Source organism: Schistocerca cancellata, chromosome 7 (genome assembly GCF_023864275.1).
Source record: "Schistocerca cancellata isolate TAMUIC-IGC-003103 chromosome 7, iqSchCanc2.1, whole genome shotgun sequence".
Taxonomy (NCBI): domain Eukaryota; kingdom Metazoa; phylum Arthropoda; class Insecta; order Orthoptera; family Acrididae; genus Schistocerca; species Schistocerca cancellata.
The window spans coordinates 105931511-105950079 of NC_064632.1; the positions used below are offsets into that span (position 1 = coordinate 105931511).

The 18569-nt window shown below is 39.9% G+C and overlaps 1 protein-coding gene across 6 annotated transcripts in view; it reads right to left on the reverse strand.

The window, feature by feature from the left end:
- LOC126091976 (ral GTPase-activating protein subunit beta) overlaps positions 1 to 13935 on the reverse strand; it is a 401079-nt gene extending 387144 nt beyond the window's left edge. For 3 of the 6 annotated variants that reach the window (XM_049907338.1, XM_049907336.1, XM_049907335.1), the window contains exon 1: positions 13635 to 13935. In XM_049907338.1, the coding sequence (XP_049763295.1) occupies positions 13635 to 13676 (42 nt within the window). In that variant the 5' untranslated portion in view covers positions 13677 to 13935. The remainder of the gene's footprint in view (positions 1 to 13634) is intronic. The other 3 variants (XM_049907337.1, XM_049907339.1, XM_049907340.1) reach the window with 1 other exon arrangement.
- Between the last annotated feature and the right edge of the window lie 4634 nt (positions 13936 to 18569).

Sequence of the window (18569 nt, forward strand, 5' to 3'; positions counted from 1 at the left end):
CTTGTCAGAAATTTGGATGCATGAGCTGTTAAGCTGACTGTGCGATAATTCTTGCCCTTGTCAGCCCTTACAGTCTTCAGAATTTTGTGGATGATATTTTTCCAAAGTCAGATGGTATGTCATCAGACTCATACATTCAAAACACTAACGTGAAAAGTTGTTTCATTGCCACTTCCCCCAACGATTTTATAAATTCTGACGGCATGTTATCGATCCCTTCTGCCTTATTTGATCTTAAGTCCTCCAGAGCTCTTTTAAATTCTCCTTGACTCCTGTTTCTTCTTCTGTCACATCAGACAAATGTTCCCCCTCATAGAGGCTTTCAATGCATTCTTTCCATCTATCCGCTCTCTCCTCTGCATTTAACAGTGGAATTCCTGTTGCACTCTAAATGTTACCATTCTTGCTTTTAATGTCACCGAAGGTTGTTTTGACTTTCCTGTATGCTGAATCTGTCCTTCTGACAATCATTTCTTTTTCGATTTCTTCACATTTTTCACACAGCCATTTCACCTTGGTTTCCCTGCACTTCCTATTTATTTCGTTCCTCAATGACTTGCATTTCTGTATTCCTAAATTTCCCTGAACATTTTTGTACTTCCTTCTTTCATCAATCAGCTGAAGTATTTCTTCTGTTAGCCATGGTTTCTTTACAGTTACCTTCTTTGTGCCTACGTTTTTCTCTCCACCTTCTGTGGCTGCCCTTTTTAGAGATGTCCATTCCTCTTCAACTGTACTGCCTATTGGACTATCGCTTACTGCTGCATTTATAGCCTTAGAGAACTTCAAGGGTATCTCGTCATTCCTTAGTACTTCCATATCCCACTTCTTTGTATATTAATTCCTCCTGACTAATGTCTTCAAACTTCAGCCTACTCTTCATCACTACTATATTGTGATATGAGTCTATATCTTCTCCAGTATACGCCTTCCCTACACTACTGAAATGGAACTATGTCTCAATACACCCAATTCAACATTAATCAGGATATAGTTTTACTGGCCACAGGAGAGTCAAAGCGTCGAGTTCTGATCTAACTTATGTTGCAGCCTCTCATCCTCAGACTATGTCATGAGAAACATTGTCATACATCTAGGATGTATGCATTGTCAAGGTGTTACATATTTTGGTTGAGTATTGATGTGGAAGTCAAACTTCTGGTCTGAGTCTACCAAGCATGCATAAAAGCACTCGCATCCAATGCAAAATTTCTTCCACTGGTTTTCACACAGTTATCCATGGGACCATGCATACATCGACTTTGAAGGAAGAAGGAAAGAAAGAAAGACAGGGTTCAACGTCCCATTAATATCAAGGTCATTACAGATGGAGCACAAGCTTGGATTGTATCAAGGATAGGGAAGGAAATCGGCTGTACGCTTTCAAAGGAACCATCCAGCCGTAGCCTGAAGCAATTTAAGAAAATCACGGAAAACCTAAATCTGGATGGCTGGACATGGTTTTTGACCATCATCCTCCTGAATGAGCATCCAGTGTGATAACCACTGTGTCAACTCGCTCAGTACATTGACTTTGGGGGTCTTTGAAAGAGGCTATATGGTTACTTATCATAGACACCCTCAGTAATTTCCCATACATTGCCCAGGTGTTGTCAATGACATGAGCACTTACAATCTGTGCAATAGTGATGATCTTCACCACTGATGGGCATTACACATCACTGTATCCAACAACAGTCTACATTTCAGATCAGTTGAGATCTGTTCTTTCTGCCAAAGGAACGGTATATCATATCTGACCAGCACTCAGTTTTATTCTGCACTAAACTCTGAAGATAGAGGTTGATCAATACGAACAAGGCACAAATGGACAAACTAATGGTGACAGTGACCTCTGAGGAAAGTCAGACCTATTTTCTTGTATCATACAGATTGACTCCTGTACACAGCTGTGGCCAGTAGTGATGATGCATGGGGGTCAATTAAAGTTTGCAGTATCATCCATTTGCTTTGATTCCCAATGTAACTGTGCTGTGAGGCAACACAGTGGCACAGCATATTTGAAATGGTTTATACTTTCCAGGGGGTGTGTTGGAGTATGCAATGGCATTCTCTGGTGTTGGATGATTATGTTTCTAGATTGTTTGTGAGTGATAGTGATCCACTAGACTGCTTTTGTGCTATTTGTAAGAATAATATTGGAAGTATTGTGGCAGTTTGTTAGTCGGTTATTTTAATGCTGGCAGTTACGGGAATAGATTTGTTTTTGGGTTTGGTTCAAATGGCTCTGAGCACTATGGGACTTAACTTCTGAGATCATCAGTCCCCTAGACTTAGAACTACTTAAACCTAACTAACCTAAGGACATCACACACCTCCATGCCTGAGGCAGGATTCGAACCTGTGGCGGTAGCGGTCGCACGGTTTTTGGGTTTGGAATTACTAATGCAGTGTGCTCTTTATGGCCAGAGATTTAATTTTATGTTTTGTTTTTTGTTAGCTATGGGTATGACAATGAAGTTCAGGAGTAGGACAGTGCATGTAGCAATGGCAGATGACATGTTAAATATGATTAAATTCCTACAGTTGTTCGGTCACTTTTGTGGAGCTGCTGCATCTCAGACCCGGGATCAGTATATGTGGCATTGTCAACAAGACACATGTGGTTTCTGGTTCGAGAATTCTATGGTGGCCATTCGAGAAATTGTGTTAATGATGTATTATTTTAGCTGTCACGCGTGAGACAGATGACAGCGTCGTAATTGTGTTGGGAAGAATGGCTGACATTTATGGTTTTCGTTCTCTCTCTCTCTCTCTCTCTCTCTCTCTCTCTCTCTCTCTCTCTCTCTCTCTCTCTCTCGTGTGTGTGTGTGTGTGTGTGTGTGTGCGTGAGAGAGAGAGAGAGAGAGAGAGAGAGAGAGAGAGAGAGAGAGAGAGAGAGAGAGAGAGAGTGTGTGTGTGTGTGTGTGTGAGTGTTGGGTGGTGGCAGGAGGGGGGGAGGGGGACAACCTAGGTGGTGTCAGCTCCACTTGGTTGATCACTGTAGTGTGTATTCTTATGTTGTGTTGTTCACTGTAGGTAATTATTTGGACTGTGACTGGAAGATATGTGGAGTTTGTTTTATCTATATTAAGGAGGTTACATTTTCAATATTAGATATGAGTGAGTTTCGATGGTGTGGATGCACCGACATCATTTTAGCTGTATAGGTCAGGTGAAGTGTTTGATACTGGCTTTGTCAAGCTGTGTACTGTTATGTGGCATAGTGGATCTCTTTTGAGCTATACACGGTGTCCCAGGAGGAATGGTCAATATTCAGGGATATAACAGCAATGATCACTCAAAGCAAGAAAGTCTAGTAAAATGGGCTCTATAATGCATGTCTTAAGAGGTATGAGCACTTCTTTGATACTGTGGACAAAATCTCTTCTACTGCAAGCTCTTTGCTTTCTATATTTTGGGACGAGGTAGTATGGATCAAAACAAGAAACAATTGTCTAGTAAACAGGGGCTCTAAAATGCATACCTTCCAAGCTATGAGCACTTGTTCAGTACAAGAGATGTGTTTCAAGCAGTGAAGATGAACAACTGCTCAGAGCTGTTACGGTATGCATTTTACAGCCAATTTTTGCTAGACCTTTTTGCTTCTAATGATCATTCTTGTCATATGCCTGAATACTGACAATTGCTCCTGGGACATCTTGTATTTCCAGTACCAGGTGTTATCGTGGACTTTCTTTAAGCAATATAACTCAAGTAAAATTCAAATACCAGTTTCTTAAGGTACTTTTATTGGTGTTTTGTCACTGTTGAGGAATTTGTATTTGTTTTGATATGACTTCATTATTAGGATTGTCATATATTTAGTTTGTCTCCAACTGAAACCCCATAATTCCTGTGGTTGTCAGATTAGCTTCATGTTATTTCTGCAATTAATTTTTTTTTATATTTCTTGTGTCTGTTCTTGTGTGTAAAGTGTGGCATCATGGTTGCCATATTGCATCAGTTTAAAATTAATGTCCACCACCTTGATGATATCATGGGTCAAACCCAAAGGATAGTACCATAATCCCAAAGGGAGGTACCCTTTTTGATCTTATACACCTTAATCAGTGAGCCCAATATTCAGGCAACACAAATTATGGGCTCGCTAGTCTGGGCTCTCATATTAAGTTATATAGCTATGTGAAATTAAGGATTCATCACAGATCATATGTAGCATTGTTCATTTTATGTAGTAGTCAAACAAAAGCACCTCCTGTGACAGTGCGATTAGCTCCAACTGAGGAAGTTGGATGCTCTTAAGTGCTCAATATGATATCATGAGGGACCCAAGCAACCACCAGAGACTGTGATTGCAGATAGCTATGTCTCTCAGAGCTGCCCCATGTCTTGACCACAACCTCCAAGAATCCAACATACTACTCACAAAAGTTCCTCTCCTCAAGTTGTGGTGAGGTATGTGTATGACCTCCAATATAGGCGATAACTATGAGGTCCCCTGGAGGTTGTACCACTGTCCTCACTAACTGAAGTGCAACTCCTGCCAGCAGAAGAAGTCCCTGAGGTGACAATGATGGGAATGACACTTTTATTTTTATTTATTTATTTATTTATTTATTGTTCCGTGGGACCAAATTAAGGAGAAGTCTCCATGGTCATGGAACGAGTCAATACATGAAATTATAACACAATATTAGAAACAGATAAAATGAAATATAAAAAAACATATTCAGGTGACAAGTCGTAAGTTTAAATGAAGAAAATCAACAATGTAACACTGGAATTTGCTTAATTTTTTAGCTCTTCCAGGAGCTCCTCGACAGAATAGAAGGAGTGAGCCATGAGGAAACTCTTCAGTTTAGACTTAAAAGAGTTTGGGCTACTGCTAAGATTTTTGAGTTCTTGTGGTAGCTTATTGAAAATGGATGCAGCAGAATACTGCACTCCTTTCTGCACAAGAGTCAAGGAAGTGCATTCTACATGCAGATTTGATTACTGCCTAGTATTAACCGAGTGAAAGCTGCTAACTCTTGGGAATACGCTAATCATGCTAACAACAAATGACATTAAAGAAAATATATACTGTGAGGGCAATGTCAGAATTCCCAGATTTTTGAATAGGGGTCGACAAGAGGTTCTCGAACTTACACCACATATAGCTCGAACAGCCTGTTTTTGAGCCAAAAATACCCTTTTTGAATCAGAAGAATCACCCCAAAAAATAATACCATATGACATAAGCGTATGAAAATATGCGAAGTAGACTACTTTCCGTGTTGAAGTGCACTTATTTCAGATAATGTTCTAATGGCAAATAAAGCAGCATTTAGTTTCTGAACAAGATCCTGGACATGGGCTTTCCACAACAGCTTACTATCTATCCGAACGCCTAGGAAGTTGAACTGTTCCGTCTCGTTTATAATATGCTCATTCTGTCTGATCAAAATATCGGTTCTTGTTGAATTGTGAGTTAGAACTGTAAAAACTGAGTCTTACTGTGATTTAGCATCAAATTATTTTCCACAAGCCACGAACTTATTTCATGAACTACATTATTTGTTACTGTTTCAATATTACACACAAGATCCTTCACTATCAAGCTGGTGTCATCAGCAAACAGAAATATTTTTGAATCACCTGTAATACTAGAAGGCATATCATTTATATAAATAAGAAACAGCAGTGGCCCCAGCACCGACCCTTGGGGAACGCCCCACTTAACAGTGCCCACTGGGACTGAACATCACTACCACTCTCAATATTGCGGAGAATTACCCTCTGCTTTCTGTTCTTAAAGTAAGAGGCGAACCAATTGTAAGCTACTCCCCTTACTCCATAATGGTCCAACTTCTGCAGTAATATTTTGTGGTCAACTCAGTCAAAAGCCTTTGTTAAATCAAAGAAAACACCTAGCATTCGGAACCTTCTATTTAATCCATCCAAAACCTCACAGAGAAAAGAGAATATAGCATTTTCAGTTGTTAAACCATTTCTAAAACCAAACTGGACATTTGACAGCAAATTATGTGAATTTAAATGCTCCAGTAACCTTGTATATACAACCTTCTCGATAACTTTAGCAAACATCGATGGCATAGAAATAGGTCTAAAATTGTCAACATTATCAATGTCTACCTTTTTATAAAGTGGCTTCACTACCGAGTACTTTAATCAGTCAGGAAACTGACCACTCCTAAAGGAAAAGTTACAGATATGGCTGAGAACTGGGCTAACATACATAGAACAATACTTCAGTATTCTGCTACATACCCCGTCATATCCATGAGAGTTCTTGGTTTTTAGTGATTTAATTATTAACTCAATCTCCCTCTTGTCAGTATCATGGAGGAGCATTTCAGGTAACAGTCTCGGAACACTTTTTTCTAAGAGCGCTATATGATTCCCTGCTGGGACTAGGTTTCTATTTAGTTCACCTGCTATATGCAGAAAGTGATTATTAAATACTGTACATGTATGCGACTTATTAGTAACACGGACATTCCCACTACGCGTTGATTCTATATCCTCGACCTGTCTCTGCAGACCAGCAACTTCCTTTACGACTGACCATATGGTTTTAATTTTATCCTGAGACTTAGCTATTCTATCTGCATACCACATACTTTTTGCCTTCCTAATAACATTTTTAAGCACCTTACAATACTGTTTGTAATGGGCTGCTGCATTTAGATTTTGACTGTTTCTAACGTTTTGATATAATTGCCACTTTGTTCTACAAGATATTCTTATCCCTCTAGTCAGCCACCCAGGCTGCCTGTTTGTGCTAGTACCCTGTTTTAAACGTTCCAATGGAAAGCGACTTTCAAAGAGCATGAGAAAAGTCTTGAGAAAAGCATTATATTTATCGTCTACTGTATCAGCGCTATAAACATCTTGCCACTCTTGTTCCTTTATAAGGTTTACAAAGGTCTCTACAGCAACTGGATCAGCTTTCCTAAACAGCTGATGACTATATTTAACACGTGTTGCAGCACAAAAATCTTTTAAAGTTAAAATTTGTGCATCATGATTTGAAAGGCCATTCACCTTTTTGCTAACAGAATGCCCTTCTAGTTATGAGAAATGAACAAAAATGTTGTCTATGGTTGTTCTACTGTTCCCTTGCACTCTCGTTGGAAAGAATATGGTTTGCATAAGATTATATGAATTAAAGAGGTCTACCAGCATCCGCTTCCTTGCACAATCACTTATACAATTAATATTGAAGTCACCACATACAACTACGGTAACTTTTTGTATTTCCTATAAAGTGAACCAAGAACCTCTTCTAGCTTTAGCAAAAATGTTGTGAAATCGGAGTCTGGGGATCTATAAATAACAACAGTTAGAAGTTTAGCTCCGTTAAATTTAACCACACCAGCACAACATTCAAACACCTTTTCACTGCAGTACTTTGAAACATCAATTGACTCAAAATGGGATGCCGTTTTTCACATACATGGCTACTCCCCCACACCGCAAAGAGCTCCTCGAAAAGCTGCCAGCCAACCTGTATCCTGGTAAAGGAAGCCTCTGAATTATCTCCTTATTTAAGAAGTGTTCAGATATACCAATAATTTCAGAGTCAACATCTATAAGCAGTTCACTAACTTTATCTCTAATACCTTGTATATTTTGATGAAATATACTAATTCCCTCATTACTCGGATACCTAAGCTTTGTCAAAAGTGATTCCCTTGTTAGAAAGACTTCCCTTAAGCAGGAATACCTATCAGCTGACTTCAATCTAAAAAATGTGCAGCTCTTAACACCCACTACTGCAGGAATTTTCCCATGAGTGATCCCACCAACCCCACCTATGCTGTCACCTATCAGCTTTGCCAACCTCCCCTTCCCATACCTGTTGAGGTGTAGGCCATGTCTAGTGAAACCCGTCCTGCTGATAGACTCCACCGACACCACTGAAATGTGACCCATGCCTTCTGTCGTCAGCGCACCCCCAAGTCTCATGTTATTACGCCTGACGGCTGTATTAAAATGAGGCCGATCGTGACGCTGAAACAATTCCACGAAATGCACATTCGTGTTGCCAGTCTGAGTGGCTATCTTTTCCAGGTCACCATCTATGTTATACTCCCCATCCCTATCAATACTATTACCAGCCCCACCCACAATCACTACCTGATCCTCTTTAGTAAAATCCCTACATAATCCCCACATGTTAACAGTCACCTGAGCCAACCCTGCATTAGGCTTCACAATGCTGGTGACCTGGTACTCACTCCCCAGCACTTCCTGCAACTGCTGGCCTACACCTCTGCCATGAGAACTACCTAACAGCAGAACCTTCTTCTTCCTCTTCGACTTTGCAACTGTTCTAGGCACAGTAACTACTGAGGTCTGCTGCATACTTCCTACATCTACAGCTACTAGAGATTCCTCTCCACTAGACTCTGACAGTTGGTCATATCTATTGTAAACACCAATGGTAAAACTATCTGAAAATCTTCTTCTCCTCTTTGAAACATCAGATGATTTCAACCAATTGGAAGCTTGAGAACTCTATATCAGCTCAACTTACTAGGAAAGACAACAAGATTTTTGTTCTGTTCACTCGAATTAATTCAGTCTCGCATTACCTGCAGTCATAGCATTTTTTCTCTACAGCATTTTCGACTATTTACTTAGCATCAATCTTGTGTTCCACACACACACACACACACACACACACACACACACACACACACACACACACACCGGCAACTTGCCTTACTTAGTGTCAGGCCACGACATTTAAGAATCTGTTGAATTTGGGGTTGCTACGTCATTGATGAGAACCATTGTGACAAGTGACTGACAGATGTGGGTGTGTGGTATGGGTACAATGATTAAGTAACAGGTCAAAGCCAGGTAATCATCAAGTTCTTACATACGAAGTCACGCAGCGAACACATCACACAGTCTGCGATGATGTAGGAATTGCCAGTGGTGGGACTGGAGTAAGATACGATGGTATGTGGGTGCATGGGGATAGTATTTATACTGGGAATGATTACAAAGGTAGCAACCTTGAGATAGGACTAATGGTCTGGGAATGTTACACAGTTTCCCTAGGTGTAAAATTTTCTCGTTTCCCAACCAAATTTTGAAAAAGAAAACAGACTGAAAATTAAGTCTCAAAAATGTCAAGGAATCCTAGATATTACAAACCAAGTTTGACACAGGACCCTTTTCAGTTGCTTCCATGATGGATGGACTAGAGCGTGACCACTTGCAAGACCATTATTGCAAGGAAAAGGCACACATTCAGAGGACAACTGTACTCGCTGCCAACAACAAACCCAATAAGGATTGTGAGTCCACAGACAGAACAAGTAACTTGAGTAAGGTATGACTGAAAATGAAAAACCTTTCACTAAAACCAAAAATAACAGAAAAACTAACTTCATGAACATAGGTGGAAAAAACTTCACAAGAAAGAAACAACATTTCCACATTCAAAAGTTCCAAAGTCTTAGGTTGAAGAAGAATTTTCACAATACAGTCCAATGTGAAACAACACTAATGCTGAGTCCATACTATGATTTTATATTGTCCAGATTATGACATTATTTTTGAAAAGCTGCAGCTCTCCAAATGGAAATTTTTTCTAACATATTCTAAAGTGGTGTACAAAGCAATGATATATATACATTTAAATTTTTTTTGGTAATGCATTTTGATTTTGTGTGTGTGTGTGTGTGTGTGTGTGTGTGTGTGTGTGTATGTGTGTGTGTGTTTGTGTGTGTGTGTGTGTGTGTGTGTGTGTGTAAAACCCTGGATCCACACCTACACTTAAGAAAGCTATCCCCTTGGCAGAGTGGTACTGTGTTACAAGAGTGGTGCCTGAGTATTTTTAGGGAAGCAGATCAAGTGAAATCTTCAATACAGTTTTGCCAACTCACAACCAAACTGTTGCCTATGAGGCTAGCCTATGCCTCTAGCTACTCAATAGATCAGTATTCCACCATAATCAAGATTTTGTATTTATATTGTTGGTCCCACCTCCCAATGAACCATGAACCTTGCTGTTGGGGGGTGGGGAGAGTCTTGCGTGCCTCTGCGATGCAGATAGCTGTATTGTAGGTGCAACCACAACGGAGAGGTATCTGTTGAGAGGCCAGACAAATGTGTGATTGCTGAAGAAGGGCAGCAGCCCTTTCAGTAGTTGCAGGGGCAACAATCTGGATGATTGACTGATCTGGCCTTGTAACATTAACCAAAACAGCCTTGCTGTGCTGGTGCTGCAAATGGCTGAAAGCAAGGGGAACTACAGCCATAATTTTTCCTGAGGGCTTGCAGCTCTACTGTATGGCTAAATGATGATGGCATCCTCTTGGGTAAAATATTCCAGAGGTAAAATAGTCCCCATTCGGATCTGTGGGTTGGGTGTACTCTGGGGGACGTCGTTATCAGGAGAAACAAAACTGGCATTCTATGGATTGTAGCGTGGTATGTCAGATTCCTTAATTGGGCAAGTAGTTTAGAAAATTTAAAAAGGAGAATGGACAGGTTAAAGTTAGATATAGCGGGAATTAGTGAAGTTTGGCGGCATGAGAAGCAGGATTTCTGGTCAGGTTATAAATACAAACTCAAATAGAGGTAATGCAGGAGTAAAAAAAATAGGAACTCAGATAAGCCACTATGAACAGCATAGTGAACACATTACTGCACCCAAGATAGACATGAAGTCCACACCCACCACAGTAGTACAAGTTTATCTGCCAACTACCTCCGCAGATGAGGAGGAGATTGAGGAAATACATGATGAGATAAAAGAAATTATTTATATGGTTAAGGGAGGCAAAAATTTAATAGTCATGGGGGACCAGAATCCGACAGTAGGAAAAGGAAGAGAAGGAAACGTAGTAGGCCTAGGTGAATATGGACTGGGGGAAAGGAAAGAAAGAGGAAGCCGCCAGGTAGAAATAAGCACAGATTGTAGTTTAATAATAACTAACACTTGGTTCAAGAATCATGAAACAAGGTTGTATATGTGCAAGACACCTGGAGACACTGGAAAGTTTCAGATTGATTATATAATGATAAGACAGAGATTTTGGAACCAGGTTTTAAATAGTAAGACATTTCCAGGGGCAAATGTGGGCCCTGACTACAGTTTATTGATTATGAAGTGCAGATTAAAATAGAAGAAACTGCAAAAAGGCAAGATTCTAAGAAGATTGGATGTGGATAAACTGAAAGAATCAGAGGTTATAGAGGGTTTCAGAGGGAGAATTAGTGAACTATTGACTAGAATAGGGGAAAGGAAGACAGTATAAGAAGAATGGGTAAATTTGGGAGATGCAATAATGAATGTAGAAGAGGATCAAGTAGGTAGAAATCATTGGGTAACACAAGAGATATTGAATTTAATCAATGAAAGGAGAAAATATAAAAATGCAATAATTGAGACAGGTGAAAGGGAATACAAACATCTAAAAAGTGAGATCGATAGTTAAGTACAAAATTGCTAAGCAGGAATGGCTGGTGGACAAATGTAAGGATGTAGAAGCATATAGGCTATCACTAGGGGTAAGATGGATGCTGTCTAAAGGAAAATTAAAGAGACCTTTGGAGTAAAGAGAACTTACTTGTATGAATACCATGAGCTCAGATGGAAAACCAGTCCTAAGCAGAGAAGGGAAAAGAGAAAAGTAGGAAGGAGTACATAGAGGGTCTATACAAGGAGATGAACTTGAGAGCAATATTATGAAAATGAAAAAGGATGTAGATGCAGATGAGAAGGGAGATAATGCATGAAGAATGTGAAAAAGTACTGAAAGACTTAAGTTGAAACAAGGCCCTGGGTGTAGACAACATTCCATTAGAGCTACCGACAGCCTTGGGAGAGCCAGCCATTTTTCCTGTATTCGTATCTGTGGCTAAGTGTGTTCAGCGATGTTTATGAAAAACAAGATATATGTTTCCAACAGTGCCTCATAAAAGTAATATACATCTAGTGAAAGTTTTAACTTGTGTAATTGTGAAAAACAAGACACAATGGTTTCAAAAATACGTCCTAAAAGAGATATATATACCTGCAGAAAGATTTATCTCCACAGATACTCAACCACCCACACAATGGGTACAAAAAAAGCACTAAATGTATATACCATCTGATGATGAGTTGCTAGGCAGCTCGAAACCGGTCATGGTTAAATAAAATACATCTACATAAAAGGCGACTGGTTGCAGTAATTTTCTGAAAACCTTTTAACAGCATGATATCGCCTGCAGCACCTCTCCTGGACTTTTGACCATATCAGTTGGACCCTAGATGACTGGAAAACCACAGCCTGGTCAGTTGAGTCCTGGTTTCAGTTGGTAAGAACTGACTGTGACACAGACACCATGAAACCATTTATTTATTTATTTAATCGTATGGCTAGGGTCCCCCATCAGGCAGACCAATCACCGGGTGCTGGTCTTTCAATCTGACGCCACTTTGGCGACCTGCAGTTGATGAGGATGATGACAAGTACAGCACAACACCTAGTACCTGGGTGGAGAAAATTCCCCGACCCAGCCGGGAATCGAAAATGGGCCCAGAGAATTGACTATCTGTCACGTCTACCATTCAGTTTCCGGGGGCAGGCACGAAACCATTGTCAACAAGACACTCTCCAAGCTGGTGGTGGCCTCCATAATAGTACAAGCCGGTTTACATGGAATTGATGGGTCCTCTGGTCCACCTAATTAATCATTAACTAGAAATTATTATGTTCAGTGCTTGGTGATTATTTGCAGCCATTTTTGGACATCATAGTTCTCAAATAACAATGGCAGCTTTATGGATGACAATGTGCCATGTCGCTGCACCATAATCATGGTTCGAAGCACATTCTAGAAAATTTGAGTTAATGATTTACCACCCAGTTCACTTATGGGACATAATCGGGAGGTCAGATCATGCCCAAAATCCTGATCTGACAACACTTTCACAATTCTCGACAGCTACAGAGGCATCATGGCGCAGTATTTCTGCAGGAGTTCCAATGACATGTTGAGCCCATACCATGTTAAGTTGCTGCACTGTGCCAGGCAAAAGGAGGTCCGACACAATGTTAGGAGGTATACCATGGCTTTCATCACATCAGTGTACAACAGATAATGACATATGGCAAATAAGTCAACAATAACAAACATGCCTACAGAATATACATAATTTTCAGTATCTACAAAATGATATGTTCCAAATGAATAGCATAAACCGAATAAACAGCTGTTAAAACAATTTATTTTCAGTAACCTACTAGAACCAAGTTTTCTAGAATCCCTCCCTACATCTGGTTATGGTTGGCAGATTTGTGTTTGACGAATCAATTAAAAACAGAAAAGCCTGCTACTGCAAATGAGTAAGTCTTATTAGTAATTGTATCAGATACAGATATCACTTAACATACAATATCGGACGACAAGTATTGTTAACAATAGGATTCTTGGAACCATGAGGAGTGTAAATGAAGGAATGCATAATGAATGAATAACAGATCTGAAATGTATTACCCACAGGACGATTTCTGTACATAAACGATGTAAACAGTCAAATATAAATAAACAAAACAACCAACTGGAAAATTTATATAAGTTTGGGCTTGAATATTATGTTTATTCATGACACCAGCATAAGACAGCCTTGTTTTTAGTACTTAGCGATATTAACGTACCTTGATATTATAGTTAACTCGATTGAAGACACCTAAATTCATATGGAAATGTTTATGCTGAAGTATGTAGCTGAAACTGAATAAATATTTATTTCCTTGTGTTGATGTTAACTTTTTACTTAGTAAACATCGTTAAAGGCACGAGGTATGAACTGTGTTGAATGACGTCCATCGTCCACAATACGTGCTTCAGTAATTCCGCGTGTCACTACATCACCCAGGTTTTAAGACATAAACTCTAAATTTGACAGGAGTCGAAGTCTGCAAAACAATCATACAGCCAAAGCTTGTACCCATCCACTTGAAAATAAAAACCTATAACTCCACTGCAAAGATCTTCAGAAAGACATGATAGCTGGCGCCACTTTTAATTACAACAAGCGCTCAATACATTATTTTGAACGACGAAAAATGTGCTCGTTCATAGCAAGTATAAGCACAAATAGAATATTTATTTTTATTTAGTTATTTGTTCATCCAGGGAACGTCTCACAATGATATAGGATTTTTCATCGTAATACAATTAAAATAAATAGCTCAAAAATATACAAGAACACGGACTCTATACATATGTTTTTACGAGGATTGGACAGGTGATCAGCACGGTGTAATGAATGAACGATCAACTTATTTGCTTGAAAGCAGTAGATGAAGAAACAGAGTAAAGGTAGTCAACCAGGAAATTGCAACTTTCAGCTCACAACATTAGACTGTGAAGGTACACTTATACCTATGCGTCTTGGACCTTTTCGCCGTGTGTCTGTGCTTGCCTCACACACAAGCAGAGCGAAGCATGGAAGTGTATATCTCTTTCTCAACATGTGCGCACCAGTGATCACAATCACACCTCTATTCACACTGGACAATTGGCCGACTGCTTGAAGAAGGGTAAAACCGATTTTCCGATTGTAACGCCTTTATGCCACTTGATAGTACATAATACTACGCCACATCGTTTTCTGAACTCGTTTTCTCGTCACAAGTTTTACTTCCCTATTAAAAAACGTGTAACGATGTGTAGCGTTTCTCCATCCATTTTAAAGAAAGTATTCGGTTTAAATATCTGATTTTCTTTCCCAACGGGATAGTGTGGAATTTTAGCTTCTTAACAAATCATTTATTTTTTCATAATTCATAACAATCACCATGAAATGATGCTATTTAGACGTCTATTTATTATCCTATCATCAACTTTTCCTTGCAGTTGGCTTTGTCAATTAAGGTTAGACATGTACGTGCACTTTTAGTGTAACACATATAATTTTCTACATATTTATAAATTGGCAATTTTCATTACATAATTCACATTGTAGTATATCTCGATACATACTTACATGGACATACACGGATAAACACGTCATTCTTCCATTATATATCTGCATATTAATTACAGGAGTACACACGTTTTTCTAGTTTCACGTTATGTGTATGGTAGAGTTAGATTTTATATGAATGTAAAGTGTATTATGATTACACATTTATGGTACCCTTATTTACTAGTAATTATGGCTTTCTCCCACATTATACATGTCCTTCATGTTACTTTGGAGGTATTTTTCCACTCTTGATTTAAAAATCTTCTATTGAAAAAGTATGATAGCGTCTAGCTTACTATTCGTTGAGTTTCAGACCATACATTACTGCGAGTGAAAGATACCAAAAAGTACAAAAGAGTTTTTGAAATGGTGATGACACTGATTTCTGTCTTATGATGTGAGTTATTGAATGGCATCTATGTGCGAGAGCAGGCCAATGGAGTTCAGGAAGATTTAATGTAGTGTCAAAGACTGCAGGACAGAGAAACGAATTACTAGTGATTAATGCAGACCTAGTATCGAACACTAGTGTGATTTTTATCATCCATATTCAGAAAACACTAAATATATACGAATTTTTCCTTGACGATAACAGATGACATGATAGTAATCTTCTATGGTCTTTCATTAGCCCACACATTACATCATACTCGCAAAAGGCAAGCAGTTAACTTTTATCCATATCTTACAATAAAGTGAGCTGATAATTTGGGATACAAACCAGTAGGAGAATAAATAACTGTTAGCCGAGACTTTTCTGTGCACTGACTAATAAAATATTATGACATTCTGTTTATTTGCTTTCTGAATGGATATAAAAAAACGAAAGATATCATGTACATTTATAGAAATTTCTGCGTATAAAGTAATTCATCATCATCATCATCATCTTACAGTTTCCAGCCTCTGGCTGGGTCTGTTTGGAACATAAGCCTGTCCATCGTCTTCTGTCTTGCCACCATCTCTCCATCTTCACCTTGATCCAGTCTTCTCCCTTGTTCTGGACACATTCCTACACTCCTTTCAGCCATCTTGGTCTCCCCCTTGGTCTCTTTCCCTCCAGTTTCATTTCATGTATCCTCCTGGGTATTCTCTTCTCCTCCATTTGCTTAACACATCCATACCATCTCAGCCTTGATTTATCTATCTCCTCCTGTAACGGTTTCACCTTCGTTAAATCTCTTATCTTCTCATTTCTTAACCTGTCTATCTTTGTCACTCCAACACTGCTCCTCAAGAATTTCATTTCACTGGCTTGTACTTTGCTTTTCTCTCTTCCTTTCATAACCCGGGTTTCAGATGTATATGTTACAATCAGGACATAGTATGACCGGTATAGAACATTTTTACAGATTTGGGGTACATCCTTGCTCCATATCAGGCTTCTGGCACTCTTCTGAAATGCTTCTACTTTTCTGCCACTCTCGTTTATTACTCTGTCGTTTTTCTCCATCTTCCTGCATCAGGCTTCCTAGGTACTTGAAACTCTCCACTCTCCTCAAACGTTCCCCACCAACTGTTATTCCAATTGTTCCTCTCTCCTTCATCTCATTCTTACTTATACTAAATTTCATCCCATATTCTTGTACTGCTCGTTCCCACACATCCAATTGCCCTTGTACTTCCTCCTCCTTATTCCCCAAATCATCAGATCTGCAACACCATAACTTTCATCTTTCCTTCACAAATTACTTGTGTTACTGTGCTCATTATATCACCATCCATCACTACAGTAAAGAGTAATCGTGAAGGTAGTGCACTTAGCTGCATCAAGACATTCTTCTGTGCTGTTGCAGATAGAGCTCACAGCGGAATGGTTGCACTGTCATGCACTGCCTGCTTATGTAGCAGACAAGTGACATTGATTATGTAAGCCGCTGATAACGGATTTAGACTCTGCAAGCACCAGCCGGAATAGCTTATCCCATACACGCGCTGTAGCCATACTAGCAGCGCGCTTCTGCTGGTGCGCTGGCATGGCGCCAAGCCAAGTCGGGCGGGTTGCGTCACCAACTCGCTAGGCGCTCAGCGGGCAGTGCGGAACTATGTTTTCAAATTTTTTCAAACTGTTGCATCCTTGGGCCTCCATAGTGGTTGGTTCACGCTAGCCATCGTTTGTTGTGAAAACGCCTCCCTTCCTGGACTGGAATATTTCACCGATCGAGATGTCATCGCTTACAAGACGTGGCATTGTGGTATTGATCCAAAGACTCAAAGTAGACCTAACTATGTTTATAGTAATGTGGTGTCACCGCCAGACACCACACTTGCTAGGTGGTAGCCTTTAAATCGGCCGCGGTCCACTAGTATACGTCGGACCCGCGTGTCGCCACTGTCAGTGATTGCAGACCGAGCGCCGCCACACGGCAGGTCTAGAGAGACTTCATAGCACTCGCCCCAGTTGTACAGACGACTTTGCTAGCGATGCTACACTGACAAATACGCTCTCATTTGCCGAGACGATAGTTAGCATAGCCTTCAGCTACGTCATTTGCTACGACCTAGCAAGGCGCCATTTATCCTTTGCTATGTATCTAATGAAGCATGAACCATCAGACTGATGTACACCAATTATGGATTAAAGTTAAGTATTACATCAACTACGTACTTTATTAGACTTTATTAGACTCAACTCCTTTAATTGTTCCAGACCTCACGCCAGTCTGCGTGAGCTTAACGCGTGCTATTCGGCTACAAGTCATAGTGGATTGGCTGTCGGGTCAGTCCACTACAAGTAACATGCAATTTACATTGTATACACACTCCCGTAGAAAAGTTAGCAGTGATGAAAAAATTTATGTATGGATGAAAGGTCTTGGTGTATTTGCTGAAAATGTAACTGTAACTGGAGCTATTAATTTGTACTATAATTATTAATAAAGTGTGATCCCTGACATTAGCAACCGGGGAGCGTACATCACGAACCGGGGGCTGAAGGATGCAACAGTTTGAAAAAATTCGAAACCATTGTGCCGCACTGCCCGCTACGCGCCTAACGAGTTGGTGACGCAAACCCCCCCCCCCCCCCTCACCGACTTGGCTCAGCGGCATGCCGGCGCACCAACAAAAGCTAGTACGGCTACAACGCGCGTACGGGATAAGCCATTCCGGCTGGTGCCTGCAGAGTCTAAGCCCGTTATCAGCGCTTTACGTAATTTAGGTCACTCGTCAGCTATATAGGCGGGCAGTGCACGCCAGCAGAACCATTCTGCTGTGAGCTCTATCTGCAACAGCATTGAAGCACTATGTCACGTTGACGTGTGTCACACTTCCATGGTACATTTCCATTATCCTCCAAATAATCTGTTTTACTACTCCTCCGTTCTCCAGGGCTTTCCACACTTTGCTTCCACACACACTATCATACGCTTTTTCAATGTCTAGAAAGGTCATTAGTAGATCTATTTCATATTCATAATGCTCTTCCTGCAGGTACCTTACAGCAAAAATTAGATCCACGATGGATCCACAGAGTCTATAGTAATTAATACACAAAATTTTCGTGTTTGACATTTTCGCTTTCGTATTTCTGGGACACTCCAGTACCACATGTTGTAATAATTACCTTATCTTATTTTTCAAAGGACTGTACACAGCTTTTAGCAACAATATTTCTTTT